This window comes from Lichenostomus cassidix, chromosome 4A (genome assembly GCF_008360975.1).
Source record: "Lichenostomus cassidix isolate B80296 chromosome 4A, HeHo_3.0, whole genome shotgun sequence".
NCBI lineage: Eukaryota > Metazoa > Chordata > Aves > Passeriformes > Meliphagidae > Lichenostomus > Lichenostomus cassidix.
Window position 1 is genome coordinate 3,183,344 of NC_139485.1, and position 24,966 is coordinate 3,208,309.

The 24,966-nt window shown below is 44.3% G+C and overlaps 1 protein-coding gene across 7 annotated transcripts in view; it reads left to right on the forward strand.

Annotated features, from left to right (window-relative positions):
* The window catches only part of CAPN6 (calpain 6), a 56,511-nt gene that overhangs the window by 20,644 nt on the left and 10,901 nt on the right, over positions 1–24,966 (forward strand). For 6 of the 7 annotated variants that reach the window (XM_085060094.1, XM_085060093.1, XM_085060099.1 and 3 more), the window contains 6 exons: positions 7,970–8,101; positions 8,562–8,770; positions 9,129–9,321; positions 12,587–12,780; positions 14,341–14,418; positions 23,780–23,975. In XM_085060094.1, coding sequence (XP_084916220.1) covers positions 7,970–8,101; positions 8,562–8,770; positions 9,129–9,321; positions 12,587–12,780; positions 14,341–14,418; positions 23,780–23,975 — 1,002 coding nt within the window. The remainder of the gene's footprint in view (positions 1–7,969; positions 8,102–8,561; positions 8,771–9,128; positions 9,322–12,586; positions 12,781–14,340; positions 14,419–23,779; positions 23,976–24,966) is intronic. The other variant, XM_085060095.1, reaches the window with a different exon arrangement.

Sequence of the window (24,966 nt, forward strand, 5' to 3'; positions counted from 1 at the left end):
ATCCAAAGATTTCAGATGGGATCCAACCATGGCATTTCTCATTCCTGCTCTTAATGAGTGCATTTTTTCCCCTAAAAGCACAATGAATGTCTCATGAGCAAAACCAAAGCAGGATCTGCCTGTGGACAGAGGTGGATTGAGGGGTCTTGCGCTTCTGCTTGTATAAAGCAGCATCAGCCCTTGGTTTATGTAAAGTGATAAGCTTTACATCTCAGCTGTAAGATGATTTACAGCTGACAATCTGCCCTGCAGCTCTGCACTTGCATGGAGTGATAACTAAAGACACTGAGGGGGGATATGCTTGGAAGCCACAGGGATACCAGGTTAAGCTTCTGCAGACATCCTAAAATCTGCAAAAAATTAGAAATGAACCTCCCCTCCAATGAACACAATGGCTGAACTGTAAATACTTACCTTGTAAGACAGGGGAAAAGCAACACTGGCAAACCTCAACATTATTAGAAACAGGCCCTTCCCCTGTCTTTTGAGAGTTAAGAAATGTTTCCTTAGCTATTTCACTGACTTCATTTTCTGGGAGTTTCTGGGAATTTATGATTCTATGACCCCCTGATTTGGCTTTCAGTATTCAGCAGTAAAATGAATGTTGCTGGGTCATTTTTGAAGCAACACTTTTATACTGTAGAATTTGAACTCTTTATGCTCCTAAAAGAGAAATACTCTGTTTTACATGTTCTAAGGCTGATCTTTGCCAGAAAGGATGTCCAGACTAGGATTTAAGAGGTGTCATGTTGCAACAGAGACACTCCATAGACTCTGACCTTCATAGGCTCAGTGAAGTTGTGTTGTGCTGATTCAAACAAAATTTCTTTTAAAAAACAATTCAAAATCCAAAATTTTATATAGCTCAACTGATTTAATAGTCTAAGAATCTTATGCTCAGGGTTTTATGTCATTTCACAGTTCCTCTTTTTAAGTTCTGAAGCAAACATCTAGTCCAGAATGGTGTGGGGAGGATCACAGTTCCAAAGGTGTGTCTGGAAGGTGTTGCTGGCTACTTGAACTGTTATCCCAGGCATTAATTTTATTTTTTTTTTCTTGAAGCAAATGGGTGGGAGAACATCTCAAGGTGCTGTCTGGAAAAGACGAGCAGCCTGGGAGAAGAGGATAAAGGATTTTTATCCTGAAGAAAGGGTCTGAGATAAATGCCATGATTAGTAGATACTGGAATTTGGGATGAAAACAAACCCTGCTGGAAAAGGGATGTGGAAAGGAGGAACTTGTTGCTAAAGGGGTTTTTGCTCTGTAATGTGATGGTTTAGACTTATGCCTTTTAACCTTTAAAGTCTGTGCCTTGCCGGTGGGCAAGGGAGAAATATCTCCTTTCAGGAAAAACAAATCATCTCCCTGATTAATCTAAATTTTCACTCCAGACAATGTTTAGATGACTTGACTTTAGTTTTGCCACTAAATACCCAATGAAATTAAAAAACCAAAAAGCGACTTTGCTGAAATCTGCCTGATACTTTTTTGTAAACAGCAAATTCCCTTCCTCATAAAAGGCAGTGATGGAGAATTCCATCTGCATCAGTTGCCAACCCCCTGAGACACAGCAGAAGGTCAGACTGGACAAGATCATGGCCACTGAGCCAAAATGATGCTCATTATCAGGCACAGGAAATATTTTGCTCCCCAGCTAGGGCTGGACAGTCAGGAGTTCTGACCTGGGAATAGTTTATTCCACACTGGTCCAGTGCCGAATATTTCAGTGCTGTGAGAAATGGTGTGTGACATTTTCCAGCCTCCTCCTCTTACTGTTTTTATTTATTTTTTTTATTTTACAAAGGAAATTTGTCCAAGAATCTGATGGACAATCATGTTTTGAGGAAGCAATAAAGAGATGAAGTGGGTGGCCTTTGAGTCTGATGAACTGTGAGTGGCCTTATAGCCCATGTCTGACCTCAGCCACATCAGGGTGTGCCTGGAAGGGAGGTCAGGGAGGCACTCTAAACCTGCTGCCTTTGTCCTTGGCCATCCTCTGTTATTGCATTTAATTCAGAGAAATTTCCCCTGCCTTGGAACGTTGCTCTTTGCAGAAATGGGCTACAGTCAGTTTTTCTTTATGACTTCTACTACCTGCTTTTCATGGAGCATCACCACCTCAAAATCACAGTAAATTCTTGTAAAAGCATTTTTCCAGAAATGTTAAACTTCAGATTAGTGACCCCAAAATGGTGCCTTTAGGATGGAAAATGATCACTTTCCCCAGTAAGTTTAAATATGTATATTTATTTAACCAATTAAAATGAGACTTTGATTAATTTTTTTCCCCCATATTATGTCACAGTTGCTGTAGGTTTGAAATAGCTGAGAATGAAGTTTCATAGAGGTTGGAATTGCTCTGAAATATTACCTTTCCCAGGCCTCTCTCGTGTGTTACAGCACCATGGCCAGGTAATGTCTGTGCAGTGCCCTTTGAAAGGAGCTGTGCTCTGCTTCCAGGGGAGCTTGGACATCTTGCTGAGAGAATTTGATGTTGCCTGAGGTGAATCCTGTCCTAGGAATGGCATCTCTGATTGCTGCTTGGGAGGAAAAGTCACACAAAATTGTGGGACTGAGTTTAGAGAAGGGAATAGGTATAAGGGGAAGAAAGCAGGTGGTAAAAGCTGTTTTCTGGTAAATTCAGTGAAAAGCAGCTTTTCTCTAGAAGTGTCACAGATGTGCTGCAGTTCTGTAGCATCACAAACTCAGTGCAGCAAGAGGTGCTTTGAGGTGGTTTGTTCTCATAGGTGTTCTGGGAGAGCAGCAAATCTTTCATTGTAGTCTGGAGTGATTTTTGAGCTGCAGTGGCAGAGGACTGGCAGGGCTTCAGCACACACTTAGGAGGTTCAGGAAAAGGTCAGCCCAAGGCCCCATCATTTGAGCCCTTCCCAGCCCTGTCAGCATTCTGGAGAGTGCTCCAGGGATCAGGTGAAACCTAGAGGCAGCCAAGATACACAGCGTGTTGCTCAATTTTTAGGGTTTTTCTTCCAAACCATTGATTCAGAGCCTCCCAAATACACATGTCCCATAGGCAGGGCAAGGCTGAAACCCATGGACTGTTAGTCACCACTAGGCTTAAACTGAAAATGGGGAAAAAAAAAAGCTATAAAAATGTCTGTGATGCATTTGGTTTTGTAACAGGATTTAGTGGAGAGGGAGGAGGGGGAAGAAGCATTTCTCAATCCCCAAACAGCTGAGTTTTCTTTTTCACAAGGCTGGAGCTCTGGACATGCTCTTCCCCTTGCTCATGTGCAGCTCAGTTTGTTTTTCAGCAGCATTGGGCTTTATCTTGCTCTCGGGAACTGATGCTGCTGGATGATGGGCGTGAAGTTTACAGAGGAATTACACATCCTGAGCTCAGGGTGTACAGACAGAAACCTGAGGCTAAACCTGCTTTTTGTGGATTTCCATGGTGTAACAGCACGGACAAAAGTCCTTCCTGGTCTTAGCAAGGGCTGTTTCAGTCAGATCACACCTGACCTTGGGTTTCTTTGGATGGAGATTTCTCTGAGAATTGTCCCCTGAGGGGTCACTTCTCTTTTTTCACTCCACAGGCAGGTTTTTTTGAGCCATAACAAGGTTGTAAAAGACTTTTTGCATGCACTGGAGTATCCAGCTCAGTTGGGCTTGGTCATTTTTCTTCTTGAGGTGAATTGCAAATGCCTTGGCACACAGCCTATTCTAGGGAGGGTTTCTGTGACCATGCCAGCACAGCTGGGCTTTATTAGAGGATAGACAATCCCATCTACCTCTTCAGCTCCACAACCACAGGGTGCTGTCTTTGCTGCCTTGCTTTAGATGAGGTTGGTTCAGTGCCAGCTGCAGCCAAAGCTGAATTTTTGCATCCATGCTCAGACAGAATTGCCTTTCCCCCTGCTTCCCTACACTGTCTCCACAGGAGTTGACTCAGGATGATGTGAGAGTGGGAGAAGGGCAGAAAATGGAAACAATTCTCAGCTCTGACAGTATTCAAACTACTTTAAAAAACATTTAAGAGAATAGTGTACTGGGCTTAAGTAGATCAGTCTGATAGTGCCTGTCTCTGTAGGTCTTGGGTCCAGCAAATGTGGATTATTTTTCATGCTAGGACTGGGTTCTCTAAAGAGTGCTGGAGAAAGTAAGCTCTAAGTGCTACAGAATCCTTTGAAAGTCTTAGTTGCGAACAATTACTGCTCTTCTTTCTTCTTCCCTTTCCCTGAATCTCTGTTTTTCTGTCTGAGACAACTGACAGACCCTAATCTGTTAAAAAATCATCTTTCCCTTTTCTTGGGCATCTGAGATCTCCCTTAATGTCTTACAGTTCATGTTTTTCACAGTGCAGCTTCAGCTAAAGCCTGTGAAGATGCACAACTCATTAATCAACCCTCTGAATGTCTTTTTCCCTATTTGTAACCAATACTACATAATTTTTAGTTCATGGATATTGGTAATACTTACACCAAGAGATGCACATTCAGAGCTGAGGGGAATTTTCTCCTTTACCTAAATCACTCTTAAGAGTCAAAGGAGCCACAGCAACCTGAAGTTAATGCATATATCAATGTGCAATCAGTTGTCTGCTGTATTTTCAGTGGTGCAGCTGGTCTCAGATAAAACCCATCCCTTTTCTTTTTTAATTTTTATTTCATTTTAGGGAATCATGACAGAGTAACACGCAAACCATTTCATGGCTCCAGTGGAATGCACATCTGTTGTCTCCCATGGTTCACATTGTTTTGCAAAACTTCTGTAATGGGGGTGCATGGCTGGGGAAATCAATTACTTGGAGTACTCTCAAGCTGGGCTTGTGTTGCTGGAGTCCTACAGGAATCTCCCTTAGTTTGGCACCCATTAGGATTTTCATTACTGCTTGGATGAGGGGTTAGGAAAGCACAGATGGGAATGCTGTGGGATCCAGACTGGGAAAGGATTGCAAGCCACTTGACCAGGTTGTCTGCTACAAAGAAATAGACCATTAAAATCACAGAAAAAGGGGTTTGTGAGCTTTATTCCTCCCAGCATCAGTGGCTGAGTAACACTGAATGTCCCTTATTTCAAACCTACACAGCGAGGATGGCAGGTGACACAAATAGACTTCTGTCACACAAATGAAAGGCTGGTGGGACAATGAGAGCATCAGAGTTTTCAGCAGAACTGTGAGGCTCTGAAACCTCTTGCCTCACTTTCAGACCCTGCACAGCCTAATTTTAGTCCTGCAGATGGTGTTTATTTTATTGTGAACATTTGTGAGGGGAGAGCTGGGTTTGGATCATGGAATGCTCCCTGCAGGCAGAAATACTGCAACAACTGCTTTTACTGTGGTGTTGTGGCAGAAATAGCGTGGCTGTCAGGCATTAATGATGTGCAATAAGATCCAATAACGTTTTCTTGGAGATGGGGAGATATTCCTCTCTTTCACTGTACAGATGTGAGGGATGATCCTGAGAGAAGGGATTTGGGTTAAACCTCTGTGTTTGCAAAGGTGAAACTCCCAGCCCCAGTGCTTGGGTGCTTTGGTAGCAAGAGAGAGAAGGGATCAGGACTCCTGAAGTGCCTGGAGCACATCTCATGGCAATATCTCTTCCTTGTAATTCCTGATAGTAACTGGCTTGGTCCTCAACTATCCTAAATTATCACTGCTGGGAGCATTGTTGGAAAAGTGATTTTTTTCAAAATTTCTATTTTTTGCATACTTAGGGAGCTAAAAATGCTTAAAGATCCTCACAAGGACTGCAGAATAATGTATTGAAATAGCACATTTCTAACTTGTGTTGGGGGAATTGTAGCTTAGATAGCTAAAAGTATTACTTAGAATTTGCTGTAATGCATAAGTGGTGGAAATCAAAAAGCCCAGGAGTGAGCAAAGAGCTGAAATGAGCTCTAGGTTGTGCCTCAGTGTTAATGTGTCTCATCTGAGCCCCACAGTGACAGTCACCATAGGAGCTGTTAAAATAGCTGTAATTAATGACAAGAAAAACAGAACTGGTGGCATTTTCTTGTGCTCATCTTTAGCCCCATAACTCCAGGGGCCTTAGGAGGTTTAATCAGAAAGGGTTTATCAAGCAGGATCCTGGAGAATTTGATGACTCTGGTGGAAACAGGGAGGTGCTGTTTCTGAGCTCTGCTGTTCCATGTTTGCTTTGGGCCCCAGTAGTCAGCAAATGCTGATCTCATCCATAAATTCTGGCAGTTGGCACATGCTGCTCTGTTTTTCCTCTGAGGACTTTGTGAGATGTGAGACACACATCAATTAAAAAATGGTAGTTTAATGTGGTTATTTTTATCAAAACAAACCAAATAGGATATTTGTAATACATGGCAGTGCTTAGTTTCTTTCTAAAACCAATTAAAGTTTTGGCTTCTGCTAGTGACAGAAAAGTTTAGACAGTTTTAACCCCAATGGCTCCATTTATCCCTCATTTATTATTCTAACAAAATAGCATTTTGAAAGGAAAAACAAACTAGAAATTATTAATGCCAGAGATGCCTGGAAATGGGATATGAAACTCATCTACCCCAAGTGGATGTGGGATGTGTGCTACCACCTTGCAGGCCAAGCAGCCAATTGATGTCAACCCTGCAACTGGGTGGATTTACATCATCTGAAGTGCCAGCCCAAAGGTCCTGCTGCCATTCCATATCAGAGCATCCAGGGAGGCTGAATGAATCTGTCCATGATGCTGATGAGCATCCTGTGCATGGTCAGTTTTCCTCGTGGGCACCATTTCGTTATTCAGATTTTTGTTAAGGTCTCTTAATAAGCTTTGAATTTTCTGTAAGTGGAGATACATGTTGAGAATTCTTGACAGAGGAGCAGTGTCATGTAATGATCAGTTGCTTGTTTCCCAACAGGCATTTAAAATGTCAAGTGTTATTTAATGAGAAAAGTCTCATGCAAAAAAATATAATTTTCTTTAGGAAAATGGCTGCAACTCCACGAATTCCATGCTGTGAGCTGACTTCAAGTGCCATTGGCTAAACCAGCCCAGGAAAACCATCCCTCAGCTTGGCACTGAGATGGTTCTTTTCTCTGGAAATAAGTAAATCTGGTGCTGATTTGTCAGAGTGACACCAGAGAGATGCCTGTGGTCTATAGCCAGGCTTGGGTTGCAGTTTTGGGATCATCATCTTTAATTAACAAAGGGCAGAGGGAATCCATAGGTAAGGAGCACAGCTCCTTCCTCTGCTGCTGACAGCAAACAGGACAGACTGCAGGAAATCTGGGCTCTCCTGCCATTTTGAGGTGAGAGGGAGTTACTTATTCTGCATTTCTAATCCTTGGACATGGGATCATTTCCACAGTGCTGAAATGAAACTGTGGAAGAGCAGAATTTCCTGCCACTGCCTGCTCTGCCACCCTCTCAGGCAGCCAGGAAGAGCAGTGACTGACAGGGGAGTGTCACGAGCAGTCCCTGGGTTGAAACCAGCAGGTTCCACACCATTGGGGATGGTCCTGTGTGCTGCAGTGTTTGTGGGAGGTTCCCTCTCCATTCAGCAGATCACCTCTCTCAAAGATTCTTTGGGAACAAACACATCACTGCTGCAAAATACACCCCTGTGGCTTTCCCATGGGCCATGGTACTGAGAGGAGCTCCTTTTTGTGCAAGGGGACAGCCAGGGAGGAGCAGGGAGACATCCCAGGAAGGTCCAGCCATGCTCTGGTGGGAATCTGCACGTGAATAGAGATGGGAACAGGAAAGGAGGAACAAGTAGTTCTAATAGGAGGCAGATAAATGAGAATTATCAGACCCAGAGAGTGAAAGGTGTGCTTCACAAAGAGGTGTTCTCTTCTTTCTTTGGTGCTCTGGGGTTGGGGTCAGTGCAGTAACTCAGGCTGTTGGGGAAGGAGGCTTTCCAAAGGAATGGCAATGAAGAAAGGAGAAGCTCAGAGCTCAGGTGTCAGCAGCATCATTTCCTGCTGCTTTCCTTGACTGGAAGGACGCTGTGATCATTTCTGGAGTCTCCAGTAATCTCTGCTTTGCTTTGCCAGGACCTCTGTGACGACCCCCACCTGCTAGTGAATGGAATGAGCTCCCATGACTTCCACCAGGGCAAGCTGGGGAACTGCTGGTTCGTGGCTGCCTGCTCCTGCCTGGCTCTGAGGAAGAGCCTCTGGCAGCAGGTGGGTGATTGATGTGTGTGGTGCATGAAATAAAGATAATAAACCAAGCTAACCTTGCTTGTTTCCCTGCCTATCAGCCAGTGTTTTTCTCACTGGGAAGGGGTGAATTTTGGTGGATTCAAATCTTCCTTTTCTTTCACAGTTTATTTTTCATGTTACGAGACCTCCTCACTCCACGCTGAGCACTAAAGAACAGACATAACAAAGGCAGAGAGCACAGTGGGTTCTTTTTATCTGTCTCTGCAGATCAGTATGACTTTTCCTTTCCTAAAGGATTGTTTGAAGTGGGACTGTATTTGACTTTGTACCAAATTCACCCTCTTTTTTCACTGCTTCACCTGTGTAGGGTCAGCTGCTCATGGAGATGAATGCCAGCACAGTCCATATTCTGGGGCATTCTGCCCTGGGAATAAACCTGAGCACAGTGCACTTGCTGAACTCCCCTTCTGTGCTTTCTCAGGTGATTCCAGATTATAAGGAACAGGAATGGGACCCCAAGAAGCCAGGGAAATACGCTGGGATTTTCCGTTTCCGTTTCTGGCGCTTTGGGGAGTGGACAGAGGTGGTGATTGATGATCTGCTGCCAACACAGAATGGGCAGTTGATCTACTGCCATTCCAACGTGAGGAATGAATTCTGGAGTGCACTGCTGGAGAAAGCTTATGCTAAGTATGAGCTGGTTCATTGGCCTTTTAGTCCTGTGTGGTCCCTTCCTCTGTTTGTTTTGTCTTTCAGTTCTATCAGACTTTCCATAGGTTTTAGATTTGCTAAACTTAAAAATGATTGAAAATACCTTCTTTAGTGTCTGGAGGAGGTAAATCATAAAGGAGTGCAAAGCAGTCTCCTTCAGCAGCCCAAACCCTTAAGGATCCTAGGAACCAGGGAAGATTTATCTGCAATCTGCTGGGTTTTTTGTTCTGTTCTGTTTTTTCCTTGGTGAGACACAAACGTCTTCCCTGCCTTGATGCCAAAGAAGAGCACTTGTTGTAGCCACTTGTAAACGGAGAATGTTCTCTGTTGCCTCCAGGCTGGCTGGATCCTACCAGGCCCTGGATGGAGGCTGTGCTGCAGAAGCCCTGGTGGATTTCACTGGAGCAGTGGCAGAATCTGTTAATTTGGCAGAGGGCAAATATGGTGAGGTTATTTCTGAGCAGATTAAGCTGTTTGAAGACTTGATGAAAGTGCATAAAAGAGGAGGGTTCATCAGCTGCTCCATTTCGGTGAGTACAGAGAGCTGGGTTTTATTGATTTATTTCAATGAAAATATTCTGGAAGAAATACCATTATTAGGATATTGAGTATGTCCTTCATTTACATGTTTGGAAAATCTTTGTATGGAGAAATCAAGCAAGTTGGCAGTGCTGCCAGGCCAGTTCCAGCTCCAGGAGCCACTAAATGCAATCACAACTGCTTGTGCTGGCATTTCCCTGTGGGTCTGAAGTGCTGTTCTTTCTGAATGGTCACAATTGCAAATTGACCCGAGGTAAATCCACCCTAATTTACAGAGCAGATGGCAGCATTCAGTTGCTTTATTTCTTTGAAAAATCTGCTTAGAGAAAACAGTTCTGGCACTGAGCTGCTGAGAGTTCTTGCCTTTGGTTGTGTCAATGCAGTCGGATTAACGCTGGAGCTGAGCTGAAAGGCTGAGCTTGTGTGGTTATTCAGGTAAGGATGTTTGATAATAATCTCCCCACTGGAATTCACTGCAAAACCTGCCTATGCTAGTCTCGTGTGAAGCAGGAAATTCAGTGCCCACGTTAGGGGCCATGGCCCTGAAAGTCCCACAGTCAGTAGTGGGTAGTCAGTGACTGTGTAGTGCTGACATTCTCACCTTGTCCAAAGCTGTTGTCCCACGTGAAGGGCTAACAAATTGCCATGGCACCTGAATATTTCCTAAAAGATTGCTTTAACATGATTTTTTAAATAATTTATCATTTAGCACTAATCCAGCAGCCCACAGAAAAGGGATCATTTTCTGGGAGCTTCAGGGTTGACATCTAAGTGCACTTCAGCATCTTCCTCCCATGGCCCCTGCTTCAGTTTAAGATTTTAGCTGAGGCTGATCTTGTGTAGACTTAGTTAAATCAATTGAACACTTTGCTTTAATTTCCCACCTGTGAAACAAAGATGATTCATTCTGAAATTCTTATCAGTATCAAGACACTTGTGGAATTGTCAAGAGCAGCAGGAAATCAGCAGTGTTTGGAGGTTCCTGAGAATGTTACCTGTTTAGCTGGCCCTGGCCATGCACTGTCCTGCATCAGGGCTTGGCACCACAGAGGAACACCTGGGACCTTCTGGGACATGAACTTTAACCTGAGAATTCATCTGGGATAGAGCAGGAATGTCCCTTCCAGCAACATCAGCAAACAGCTCAGACACAAAATCTTCAAGGTTTTGTTTTACCTTTCTTTGTGAGGTCTGAATTTTTATTTGAAAGAATTCCATCCAATTTGCTCAGGCCAGGCAGGCAGAGCAGACCCCCTGGTGTGAACTGTTACTGTAAATATTGTTTCTGGAATGACAGGTTGCTCCCAAATGCCAAGGCAGTTCTGTTTCTTAACATGGATCTGGTGAGGGGATAGACAAAGTACAGGGAGCTGTATTTTAAAAAGCAATTAATTAGGCAGTTGTAATTCTTCCACTGATTCCTGGCATTATGTTTCTGCCTGCCAGATTAAACACAAATGCTTCTAAACATTGATTACAGAGAGGCCATTCCTAAGTTTGTCTGCATTTGTCACTTTTTGATGTGTTATACACACAGTGGAGCTTGCTAGCTGTGGAATATTTAATACTCAAGTGGCTTCATTGCTGCCTTACAAACATGTCATCATTTTCCTTGGATTACAAAACGGCCCTGAGCATCCCCGTTTGGAAATGTGAACAGACAGGAGATGTTTACATACCTCATTTGAAGAAATAAATAAATAAATAAATAAATCTCTTCCAAATGAGGTGGGAAAGGCCAGCAGTGAGAAAAGCCTGGGGGATACTAAAGGCAGCAGGAGAAGTTACAGACTCCCGTGCTGTCAAGGACTCCTTGTTTGCTCTTAGTTGTGAAAAATGCCAGTGACACGGTGACACTGGAGGAAGCCCAGCCCCAGTGGGGGTGTCAGCCAGCCTGGGTGGAACTCTGGAGCTGATTCTTTGGGAGCTGTTGTTGGTGAGAGGCACACAGGGCTTGGCGAGACTCTCACAGTTGCCAGACCATCTGTCAGCTCCAATTTGATAGAAATTTCTCTTTCCCCCTTTTTTTAATGTGATTTCTTATCTTTGGGGATGGAACAGTTATATCAGTGCAACATTTGCCTTAGGAGAAGGACTGTGTCTGTTTAGACCAGTTACATTTTGAAGTGGTTAAAAATATCTGAGAAAATGCTGTGTGCATTTAATAATGGATACGTCCTTATTTAGATTAAAATATTCGTTTATTTATACTAATATATTAAAGTGTAATGATAAATAATATATTTATATTTAAATATTTACATTAGTAACACCAAGGGTCCATACCTCTTGCTCTCTCCACCACAGCCAAGCCTTGATTGAGTACTAATTAGGTAATTACAAGTTAACACAGAAGGTTCTGCCCTGAGTCAAGTCTTCCTTCCTTGCTGTCCAAGGGAGTGTCTCCAGGCCCTATGGATTATAGCCCAATATAGATGAGAGAAATTCAAGGATGCCCTTGCTGGAGTCAGTGAGGGTGTGGAGAATCTGAATCCAGGACCATTTGGATCACTCCTGCCTCAGCAGAAGGATTACAGCTCTGGCACAACTTTACCTTCTCCACATCCTGCCCGGTCTGTGCTGCTCAGAAGCACCACTGTAAAAAGCCAGTCCTTCAAAACAACTCCAGCATCTTTGGAGGATGCTGCATTGCTGGGTTTAGATCAGGAGATTTGGGTGCATTAAATGAAATTGTGCTCTTTTCCAGAGCTTTACAACTTCTATGTATTCTTAGATCAGCATCTCATCAGGCCTAGGTCATCCACCAGGACAGTTTAGGGACAGTTTAGGGACAGCCTGATCACTGCTGGAAACTGGGATTCTTATATGGAGTTTATGATGAGCAACCCCAGTTCCTAAAACACCCTACAGGTCTTTCCTTTGCCACGTAAGAGATCCCTACCAGGAGTGAATGAGGTACAGGACAGGCTTCACAAATGGCTTGGAAGTTTTTTACCTCTGCCTGTGCTTTTCTATTTTTACCCACTGCCAGTAGTTCTTCCTGGCTATCAAATTTATTCCAGCACAGCAAGCAGGACTCCCCTATACTCTGGAATTGTCTGGCACTATCCTGCCAACACCAGACCAGTGAGCCTCCACTTTCAATTCCCTGTGCTGTTATTTTCCTGCACAGTCAAATCCCTTGGGAAGGGAATGAAAAACAAGCCTTCCTCATCTTTCCCCTTGAACTTGGAGCTGTCAAGTTCCTCAGGGCTGTGAGTTCTCTGTGTTTAATTGTCACTCTTGATGCCCAAGGAGTCGTCTGGCCGTCCCAGCGAAGCAGAGACGGCGCTGGGGCTCATCGTGGGCCATGCCTACTCGGTGACTGCCATCCGCAAGGTGCGCCTCGGCGAGAGCCTCGTGCTCTCCTTCAAGGCAGAAAAGCTCTTCATGATCAGGCTGAGGAACCCCTGGGGCAAAAAGGAATGGCTCGGGGCTTGGAGCGACAGGTGAGAGCTGCAAACCCACAGTCAGAGGGATGGAACTGTGCTGAGGCCAAGGGACAGTTGTGGTTAAGCCCTGGTGAGACACACCCATGGTGGCTGGACCTCTCTGCCCGTTTGCTCTGAGAAAATGAGCACATCCTGGGGGAGGTTATGGCTCCCTGGACCTTATTTACTGTTTACATCATTGTTCTGGCACACTGGGACGTGGGCAGAAAAACAGCTTATGAGTCAAGGATATGAGGTTTGTTCCCAGCTTCACCACCGAGTGTGTCTGTGACTCAGTTTGTTGTCTGCAATTTCCAGCTGCTGGGGATGGTAAAAGTCTTTTAGATAATTTAAGTGACTGGTGAAAAATGCTGAAAAAGTGCCTCATTTGTGATTTCTTTCTAATTCATTTTCTAATGAATTTTCATGTGGGCCATGGGCTTAGCAGGCACCTCCACTGAAATAATTGCTGGAGGGGATATATTCCATCATGGGTGATTTATACGTGAGAAACATGTGACAGTTCAGCACCGGGTTCAACAGCCAGTATTTGGTATTTGACAATGCAGTGTTGTTAACACCAGCATATTAATTTCTTATACTCCATGCTTTAGCTAGCAACAATCTACTACTTTCAGAGAGACTGGTCTGGGTGAAATGCAAAGAATGCACAAAAGAGCTACTGTGTCTTGTTTAACTGAAGCCCTTGGGGTTCTCCACTAGCCTGTGTCTGGCACAGCTGCCACTGATGCCAGCACTGAGGACTCTGATGGTGGCCCATGGCTTTTGGTCTAACAGAATTAAATTGACAATTTCCAAATGGGTTAGGAAAATGTCTGTCAGGGTGAGCAGCCTCCCTTCCCTCCGGCCAGCCACCCTCAACTTTAGCCTCTGAGTGCTTTTGGAGAGGCAGTGAGGCTCTGTTTGTCTGGGGTAACCCAGCAGGGAAGGGATGTGTTGTTGGGTCTCAGCATGAGGCTTCTGGAGTTGAGGGTCTGTGCTGGAATTTTTGTGCTCCTGCGGGCACTGAAGGGTCTGTGCACTGCAGTGTTCCTCTGGAAACTGGACACTCTGCTCAGGCTGCAGCACTTCCTTCCCAAAGGCTCCCTGGGGAAATCTCAGACCTCAGGCCTGTTCTATTAAGGTGATTAAAAGACAAAGAGAATATTCAGGTCTAAGTGAAGCGTTCAATAATCTCCCGAGGAGGAAAACCAGGTTTCATTTGAAGGGCCTTCAGGGGATGGAGTCAATCTCCTGTGACCTTGGAAACCAGCTGTTTAAGTGTTTAAGAGTCCTAATGGAGGGTGTGACAAAGGAAATCAATAAGGCTTTGCTCTAGTTGTGCCAATTTCCTATTCATCTCTTTCTTTTTTAGTAGCTTTCAAATCAATTAATGTTTTAAAACTCCTCTTGCAAGCCTCACACTTTCATTAATGTCCTCTGCCCTTTCAGTGCTCTGATACTCCTTTTAAAACAAGAGACCATGAGAGATTTTTACTTTCAATTTTTTTTCCGGGTGAGAGTTTTTAAGTTATTAATCTTCATTTTTTTTTTTTATTCTTTATTATTTCCTTTTAGTTCTGAAGAGTGGAAGAAAGTCAGCGATTCTGAGCGGAAGAACTTGGGGCTCACTGTTGAGAACGATGGAGAGTTCTGGTGAGTGGGAGTGCAGGCTTTGGAAACACTGACTACACTGAGGAGCTGTCATTAATCTGCCATTTCACAGCTTCAAAAACAGCTTCCCCACATGGATAAAGTTATCCCAAGGTCTGTTTCTCTCAAGCTCCTGAAGGAAGGCAGAGAAGAAGAATAAAAGTGGATTTAAAACCAGTAGAACAAAATGAGTAGCTCTCAAAATCTATTATCTATATTTAGGGCAATCTCTCAGAAACCAACAGAACATATCTGCTGGTTTGCAGGACACAATGGCCAATACTGAACACATTGACAATGCTGTGTACTGTGCCTATCTGTGGGTCAACCATGGCTGAGGTATCCAGAAAGACATTGCAGCCAGTGAATTTTGGTATTTGTTGGTGTTTTCCAGCATGGGAATGAGAATTGTTCACTCTCCACACAATTTTTGGAACTCTATTAATTTTGGCTTTGCTTGAAGCTTAGATCCTTAGTCCAACAGGTCCTTCAGCAGATGATCACTGTTGCATGGAGTGAGCTGGCAGGGCTCAGTGTGGAAAGGATTCTGTTGCTTTGTCAGGACTGGCAGCTGCAGGGTTCGGTTCTGGGCTGTTATTAAGCCAGGCCATGATGGTCATTCAGAGATCCAAGCTGTTTTTCAGTGGTTCTGCAGTCCAGCCTGTTCCTTGAGCAGGCACAGCTGAGATGGGGCTAAATAAAAGCTCTGTCCAGGGTACAGATGTGACAGATGTGACAGCAAGGACTGTGATAATGAGGAGTGTGTAATAAATTACAATCAGTTTAGTTCACGAACTGTTTGAAAAAGGTGATAAGTCTTAAAATTGCCTTTCCTTTTATTTTTCTTTTTTCTTTCTTTCTTTTTTTTTGCTGTTATAAAAACGAATCTTGTTAGGAACCCTGCCCAACCCCCATGAGGCAGATACAAAGGAATTTAGCTCAGGGGCCATAAAAAACCTCCCCCTGTGCAGCCCCTATGAGGCAGATACAAAAGGAATGTGGTTCAGGGGTCCATAAAAACCTCCCCCTGTGCAACCCCCACGGAGAGACCATCCCAGGAGGCCCAGTAACCATCACCCAACGCAGAGCACACCAGCCCAAGACGTCTCAACAGCCAATCAAGGATTCATGAAGAGACGCCAATCAAGACATACGAGGGGAGTGGGGTACTAAAGGGTTATAAAATTCAGTCCTCTGCAAGCCCGAGGCGCGGTGCATAGAGATATGCTTGAATCTCTGCCCGTCCAGCGCTGACTTGACTGATATCCGCTTGCTTTTAATTAATAAATTTTTTTTAATTGGATCTACGTCTCTGATTGGATAATGAGGCTAAATTGATAACAAATTTTGGTGCCGCGACTCGGATAGGGAAATTCCTCTGGAGTTCCCCAAAGGGAGGCGCCCCGTTGTGATTTGACGGCCTGGAGGGGACACTCCACTGGCACCCCTAACCGACGAACCCAAATTTCGGATATCAGCCAAGGGTTCAAGGCCCCTGAAATTCCGTGCACAGAAGCCACAAGACGCCGGACAGCGGAGTGTGAGTATCGGTTGAGATACAGAGACACACACGGCGTGGGTGGTTGGGGTGGTTTTCCCGGAGTGCAGCGTGTGAGACGTCCATATGCGGACGAAGTGATTGGGACTCTCCAGTAGTGCAGTTCCTGTTCCCCGCGAGGGGTCAGGTCACGACCGAGAGAAAGCGAGTGTTGTGTTGTTGGTGCGTGTGAGGGCACTCCGGAAGATGGGACAGAGGGACAGCAAGCCTTCTGCCTCCATGAAGAAAAAAATGGGAGACTCCCAGGGATTCCCCCTGACAGTCCGTTAGGCATACAGCTGAAATATTGGGCTGATGATCCCCGGACCCAGGGGAAGAGTAAAAATAAAATGATTAACTATTGTGTAGCAATTTGGGGAGGAAGACAGATTAGGGCAGACTCCTTATATTGGCCGGTCTTTGGATCCGACGAGGAATCTCTATGTCAAGCCCTAAATCTCTGGGTTAACAGCAAAAGACCATTTAACCCAGAGGAGAGCGACTATGCGGCTCTTTGGCTCCCTTACGAGAGGGGGGTGGGAGTGTTTGTGCTCCAAAGAAAAGACAAAAGAAAGAAACTTGTTGATACACCCCCACCATACGCACCACCACCTCCTGCAGCTCCACCACAGCGGGAGGCGGGAGGAACTCCCCCACCACAGCGGGAGGGGGGAGGTGCGGCTTTGTTACATCAGGAAAAGGGGGGTATAGCTCCGTCAGCCCGAGGAGAGGGAGACAGCCTGACTCCGGGGGGAGGTGCTGAGCCATCGTCTCCTGGGAAACGGGAAAGTCCCTTATCTGAGTATGAGGTCAACACTCTGCAGGGTCCGATTACCCAGAGCAGAGCTCAAAATTTATACCCTCTAAGGGAAGTGGCTATGGGGATGGTAAACCAAGAGGGGCGTGGCCAGGTACCGGGCATAGGGTATGTAGAAGTTCCTCTGAACTCCATGGATGTCCGTGAATTTAAAAAGATATGGGGCATCTTTTAGAAGATCCACTTGGGGTAGCAGAGCGAGTGGATCAATTCCTAGGTCATAGTCTCTATACATGGGATGAGTTACAATCAATTTTGGGGATACTTTTCACCATAGAAGAGAGACGCATGATCCGAATCGCAGGCATGCGTATTTGGGAAAACCAGCACCCACAGGGTCCCATGGGTGATATAAAGTGGCCTTTGCAAAGGCCCAATTGGGACAATCAAAACCCACAAGATCGGGCTAACATGCAGGACTTGAGAGCTATTATAATTCAAGGAATAAAGGAGGCTGTGCCTAGAGGGCAAAATATGCACAAAGCCTTTAATGAGAATCAAAGGAAGGATGAGGATCCAACCACCTGGTTGGAAAGGCTAAGGAAAAACTTGCAATTATATTCTGGAATAGATCCTGATAATCCGGCAGGCCAAACCCTTTTAAAAGTGCAGTTTGTGTCAAAGGGATGGCCTGACATTCGGAGAAAATTGGAGAAGTTAGAAAATTGGCAAGAGAGAGGGTTAGATGAATTGTTAAGGGAGGCACAGAAAGTGTATGTGAGAAGGGAAGAGGAAAGTTATAAAAGGCAAGCCAGAGTGATGGCCGCAGTGGTGAGGAGTGAACAAGGAAATGCAAGAAGGCAAGAAAAGGAAAGTCAGCTTCTTTGGTCTGAGAGCTTGCGGGCTGAGAGAGAGTTTCACCCCCCCCAGAGAAGGGAAGGAAGAGATATGAGTAAAGTTGTGTGTTTTTATTGTCAGAAACCGGAGCATGTGAAAAGAAATTGCAGGCAGTGGATTTTGAATTACAGCCAAAGAGTAAAATTTCTATACGAAAAGCTAACTCATGAGGGCTTGCTAAAATGGACAGAGCAAGATGATGAAGCTTTTCAAGTTTTAAAACAAGAATTAATTAATGCTCCTGTGCTAAACCTCCCAGATTTAACAAGGCCTTTCTGTCTGTTTGTAAATGTAGATGAGGGCACAGCGTATGGGGTGCTAACTCAGGATTGGGCTGAGAGCAAAAAGCCTGTGGCTTATCTGTCTAAACTATTGGACCCAGTGAGTAAAGGGTGGCCCACTTGCTTACAGACAGTAGCTGCAGCCGCTCTGATGGTGGGGGAGACAATAAAAATCACCTTTGGAAGTGAGATCCGGGTATTTTCACCACATGACATAAGGGGGATTCTAGCCCAAAAAGCAGACAAATGGATTACTGATGCCAGGTTACTAAAGTATGAAGGAATGTTAGTGGCATCACCTAAACTGACTTTAGAAACCACATCTCTCCAAAATCCGGCACAATTTCTATATGGAACCCCCTCCACAGAACCACTGACACATAATTGCCTTCGAACTATAGAAGAACAAGCAAAAATTAGGCCTGACGTCGAAGAGGAAGCACTTGGGGAGGGCAGAGAACTCTATATAGATGGGTCTGCCAGGGTGGTAGAAGGAAAGAGAAAATCAGGCTATGCAGTGATTGGTGAAGGCTTTGAAGTACTTCAGTCAGGACCCTTAAGTCCTGCTTGGTCAGCGCAGGCTTGTGAGTTATATGCCTTGCTGCAGGCATTAAAAATCCTGGGCTCCAGTAAGGGAACAATTTATACGGATTCTAAATATGCTTTTGGGGTAATACACACCTTTGGAAAAATATGGGAAGAAAGAGGCTTGATTACATCTCGGGGAAAAGAACTAATCCATGAACAGCTAATTAAAGAGATCCTAAAAACAGCCAGGAAACCAGAGCGATTGGCTGTGGTACATATAAAAGGGCACCAAAAGGCGATTAGTAAAACTATCCGGGGTAATAACATAGCCGACCAGGAAGCCAAACGTGCAGCTTTACTAAATATAAGAATTGTGAGTAAGCCTGGTGACCCCTGGAGACATCCCCAGTTAAGTTGTGAGAGCTGCAAACAAGATCCCAAAAGTGAACCCTGTTATTCCTGTCTAAAGGAATTAGACCCAATGGATGCATTTGTGTGTAGCTGCTACAATCCTTACAGAAACTATTGCTATGCTTGTAACACAGATACTGAAGATCATGAGAAACTTGCCTACAACCCTTACTGTAGAGACATAGAATATGTTGTGCCAAAATTACTAACATTTACTATAAAAGAAAAAGAGAAACTAACACAAACGGGAGCAATTGAAAATCCAGAAGGGAAATGGATGCTGGCTGATGAGAGGGAGATCTTACCCAAGAGCATGGCACTTCGGGTATTAAAGAAATTACATGAGAAAACACACTGGGGAACACAAGCCTTGGTGGACCACTTTGCCAATAAATATATGTGTCTAGGGGTGTACAACCTAGCTAAACAGATAACTATGGGGTGTATAACCTGTCAAAGAGTAAACAAACAGCATTTGAGAAAAGCAGTCCCAGGGGGAAGGGAGTTGGCTCATCGTCCATTTTCACATGTGCAAGTAGATTTTACTGATTTACCCCAAGTGGGACGATATAAGCACTTGCTTGTTATCGTAGACCACCTAACCCACTTTGTGGAGGCCATTCCTGCGACTAGAGCCACGGCACAAACTGTTACTAAAACTTTATTGGAACACATAATTCCCAGATATGGGTTAATTGAAGTCATAGACTCAGACAGAGGACCACATTTTGTCTCTAAAGTATCTAAATTAGTTGCAGATGCATTGGGAATCCGTTGGGAATATCACACACCTTGGCACCCACAAAGTTCGGGGAGGGTAGAGCGTATAAATGGAGAAATAAAAAAAAAAAAACAATTAACTAAATTAATGCTTGAAACAAAAATGAGCTGGGTGAAGTGCTTACCGCTAGCTTTATTAAACATCAGGACACAGCCTCGCTCAGATGTAGGAGCGTCTCCATTTGAAATGTTGTATGGAATGCCCTTTGATGCAGAAATCCCTGCAGATCATCCTAAAATCTCTGATGCTCATTTACAAGCTTATATTAATCAGTTGTTTAAACGGAGAGAAAAACTACGACAAAAGGGCTTGGTAGTTCAAAGACCTCCCCTCTGGATACCGATACACAAACTTCAAGTGGGAGACGAGGTACTAATAAAATCATGGAAAGAATCCACACTAACCCCTCAATGGGAGGGACCTTATGTTGTCTTACTCACCACAGAGTCTGCCATACGAACTGCTGAGAAAGGGTGGACTCACGCCAGCCGTGTGAAGAAGTTCACCCGAGACCCGACGTGGCAGGTCATCCCATCGCAACGGCCTGAGGACTTAAAGCTAAGGCTTAAGAAGCAATAAGCTTCCTATAACTCACATGAATCTTGTCAACATTCATTTAAAGAAGCCTGCTTACAGTTATAGATCTGGATATGCTCTTAGCCTATATGCACAAGATTATGTGGTTAAATGTTATGATACTAATTGTGAGTGTTATCCTTTTGTGTGCTTTGTTTGCAAGGTATGTAATGAAAAGTGGTGGATCCATTGCAGAAAAGAGAGACCCCCATCAGGGGTTTGTCTCCCTTGCTATAAAGCAGAAAGAGCTGAGACAATGCAAATGTTATAATTGGCACCTATCATGGGCAGATTGGAAAAGGGGTCTAAAGAATGGTGGGAGACCTTCGCCCATGGCATTCACCCCGACTTGTACTGTTATCACTCCGATAAACCCAGACCCATGGTGGCCGAGCTTGTTAAGAGCGAATGCAGAGTCAAACTTGCGCACTTACCCTGCTCGGAAGGAGCAGTCAAACACACAAACTGGATTAGTTACCAGAACCGCTGAAAGCAGCGGCACAGGTGCTTCACAGAGGTGTATCCTTGCTGCTGAGAAGATAGATACCCCTGTGGCTGGAAGCAACCCAGTCGACAGGCGAAGCAGAAGTGAGAAACCAAATGTGAGAATGCAACCTGGAAATAAGACTCTGAACTTCCTTTTCACGAAACGGAGTGAACCGGGGTATTTGCCAATCAAATTGGAGAATAATCTGACATTGTTTAAAATATCAAAGGCAGTGAAATCCTCCACTCAAGCCTTGCAAATATATTATGTGTTACTGATAATAGCCTGTTCCATGCCATGTAGCAATGCAGCCTTGACACTCTCACACCACCCACACCAACCATTTAAGTGGACACTAGGCAGGTTAAACAAATCTACTGTAATACAAACCCACATTATGGTAGGAGCCCCAGTTTTCACTGTCACCTCGTGTGACATGGTTGATTACTCACCCTGTGAAAACCCAGAAGCACGAGCAAAAGGATGGGTGGGACCAAGAGCCTTTTACATGTGCCCTAATCCAAATCCAGCAGACACTAAGAGGGGCCAGATTTGGTGCGTCAAACAAAATTCGTACTGTGCATGGTACAGATGTGAAACTATAAACTCAGTTTATTCTCCAAGAGCCGGAAAAGATCAATTTATCACAGTCTGGTGGGGACCATACAGGTGCAAACCACCTAGATATAACAAGGGACCTTCTGCCTATGATCCATATGCCAGGAGTGGTTTAGAAGAACAGAAGGGAGTTCCTTGTCAATTTGCAGATATACATGTGGAACAACCCGATGATCCAGGGTGGATAATTGGGAAAAAAATGGGAGTTTAGACTTTGGATTCCAAGCAATAATCCCATTAATGAACCGGGGAATGGTCTCAGTCATGATCCGAAAGGCCTCTTTTACATAAAAAAAGAAATAGTCCTTCCAGACCCACAACCTATAAGTCCAAACACAGCAATCAATCCACGGAATATGCTACCAGAAACTAACATCACAGATTCAGATAATCTATGGAAATTAGTAAAAAAATAGCTACTATGCTTTAAATACTACTAATCCTAACAGAACATTGCTGGCTTTGTTACAGCTCTAAACCACCCTTTTATGAAGCTATTGCTATTGATGGAAGAGAGACTAAAACCAATGACAGCAATCCTACCCAGTGTAAATGGAGAAGTGATTTAAATATAAGAACTGGAATCACCTTAGCACAAGTAACTAGAACTGGCACCTGCATCGGTCGAGTGCCACAAGAAAAACAAAGCCTGTGCAGTAAAATTGTGGAAAATCCTAACAATCAACAACCAGCTAAATGGTTGTTACCCGCAAAAAAATGCACATTGGGTTTGTGCCAGTGTTGGAGTCACCCCATGCATACCCTCGAATGCTTTTAAAACCACGGATCATTGCATTCAAGTCATGATTATTCCCCGACTTACTTACCACTCTAATGAATATGTGCTGGATCATCACATGATACCAGAACACCCTATAATAAAAAGAGAGCCGATCACAGCTATAACCATTGCCACTTTATTAACATTGGGAGCTACTGGAGCTAGCACTGGTATAGCTTCCCTCGTACAACAAGGAAAAGAGTTTTCCGCACTAAGAACAACAGTTGATGAGGACCTTGTAAAAATCGAAAGTTCTATTACTGCGTTAGAAAGTTCTCTAAGATCTCTGTCTGAAGTTGTATTACAACACGGAAGGGGTTTAGAGGTTTTGTTCGCACATGAAGGTGGATTGTGTGTAGCTCTAAATGAAAAATGCTGTGTGTATGCTGACCATACTGGAGTAGCCCGAGATGCAATGGCAGAGCTACGAAAAGGACTAGAAAAGCGTAAACGAGAAAGAGAGGCCACACAAGCATGGTATGAAAATTGGTTCCAATCTTTTCCCTGGTTAACAACCTTACTATCCACTATTGCTGGACCCCTAATTATGTTAATCCTAGCCCTAACGTTTGGACCTTGCATTTTTAATCGTTTAATTACACTTGTTAAAAACCGTTTAGAAGCAGCACATCTATTGCCTATTACAATACAGTATGAGGACATTCCAGTTAATGAAGATTCGGCTCTCGAAGATGAAGATGACTTATAAACAAGTTAGTCATCACTGTCAGAGCCTAGATTATCATCCAGAAAAATTCGTGAACTAAATGAACATGAGAGAGGGGGGATTGTAATAAATTACAATCAGTTTAGTTCACGAACTGTTTGAAAAAGGTGATAAGTCTTAAAATTGCCTTTCCTTTTATTTTTCTTTTTTCTTTCTTTCTTTTTTTTGCTGTTATAAAAACGAATCTTGTTAGGAACCCTGCCCAACCCCCATGAGGCAGATACAAAGGAATTTGGCTCAGGGGCCATAAAAAACCTCCCCCTGTGCAGCCCCTATGAGGCAGATACAAAAGGAATGTGGTTCAGGGGTCCATAAAAACCTCCCCCTGTGCAACCCCCACGGAGAGACCATCCCAGGAGGCCCAGAAACCATCACCCAACGCAGAGCACACCAGCCCAAGACGTCTCAACAGCCAATCAAGGATTCATGAAGAGACGCCAATCAAGACATACGAGGGGAGTGGGGTACTAAAGGGTTATAAAATTCAGTCCTCTGCAAGCCCGAGGCGCGGTGCATAGAGATATGCTTGAATCTCTGCCCGTCCAGCGCTGACTTGACTGATATCCGCTTGCTTTTAATTAATAAATTTTTTTTAATTGGATCTACGTCTCTGATTGGATAATGAGGCTAAATTGATAACAGTGGATCATGCTTTAACTGCAGGGGGTCTATTTTGGCTTTGTAAAATCTGTTATCAAATCCAGCCCTGTGGATACAACCAGTCCTTTAGGCTTAGGAGATGCAGGAGATCCAGGTCTGACCCAACACACTGAGTGATGCTGCTCTAAACTCAGTCTAAAAATTGTGTGACTGTGGCTTCATGAGTATTTCCACATGGAGAGCTTTCCAGTGAATCAGTTTGTCCCCTGGGCAGCTGAGCAATGCCTCCCCTTCAAATTACTGGAAGATTTTTTGTGTTATTTTGCCTCTTTGCATGGGTATCACTGTTTATTTTTAAACAAACCATTACTTCCATGTAACAGGATGACGTTTGAGGACTGGTGTAAGAACTTCACTGATGTGGACATCTGCCGGACTGTGAACACCTCCTACTTCAGCATCCACAAGACCTGGGAGAAAGAAATGATGTGTGGGGCTTGGGCAAAGCATTCAGAGCCCCTGCTGAACCGCTCTGGTGGCTGTTTTGATAACAGAGAGACCTTCCTTCAGAACCCCCAGGTGGGAATCCCTGTGTTGTGTGAGCTGTTGAAGTGCATCCACTTTAGCTGGGCCTCCTGAAGTATCCACTCTGCTTAGGAGTTGACTACTTGACAGAAATCCCTGGGAGTGTGCTGTGTACTGCCTGTTTCAGTGATTTTGGTGCAGTTTCTCAGAAGGGTTTAAATATTTATTTAGGACTGATTACGTTTGGGGCTGATGAATCACACACACAACAGAATTACTGACATCCTGCCCAGACTTCTTTCAGTTTCCCAGCTGTAGAAAGGCAACAAGTATGATTTTCAAATGACAGAACTCACTAAACACCCTCAAACAGCCTGGGGATTTGACCTTCTGTATTTAGTTAAGATCCCTTGGCGTCAGTCTAAGATTCTGGAAGTACCTGGTCTCTGTCCCAAGCACATCTCATCAGCATTACAGAATTTTCCTTGTCTCATCCTACCTGGTCATTTCAAGCTATTCTTGAAACAGTTTATCTGTTCTTCAATTCCTACTCCCTTTCCCACCTTCCCCCCTTCTCCATGGGGTGTGTTTTCACCCCAGTACATGCAAAGTCAGGCATAAAACTTCCATTACTGTCAATGGGATCTGGGCATTAACTGTGTTAGTTGTTGCTTTGAAAATTGACCTTTCTGTCCAGCTTAATTCAAGATGATTTTGGATCTGCTTCTGTGCACTTGCAAGGGAGGTTTCTGCCTGCACCCTCTGTTTTCAGAGCAGGCTGTGGAGCAGTGCAGCCTCTGCTGCTCAGATCAGATCTCCAACTCCCAGCTCACCCTGCAGTTCTTCACAGCTCTGTCTCCTGTCAGTGCCTCATTTCCAGAGGGTGATTTAATTCAGGCATCCCCCTGTCAGGTTCTGGGTGTATTCCAAGTGCTTGTCTGGTCTCATTTGCAGGTGTTTAGCTGTCACAGAGAACAAAACCCACGTTCCAGGAGAGTGCAGTGCCTGATGCAGTGGAAAGCCTCTGTATTCCAGTGTTATCTCT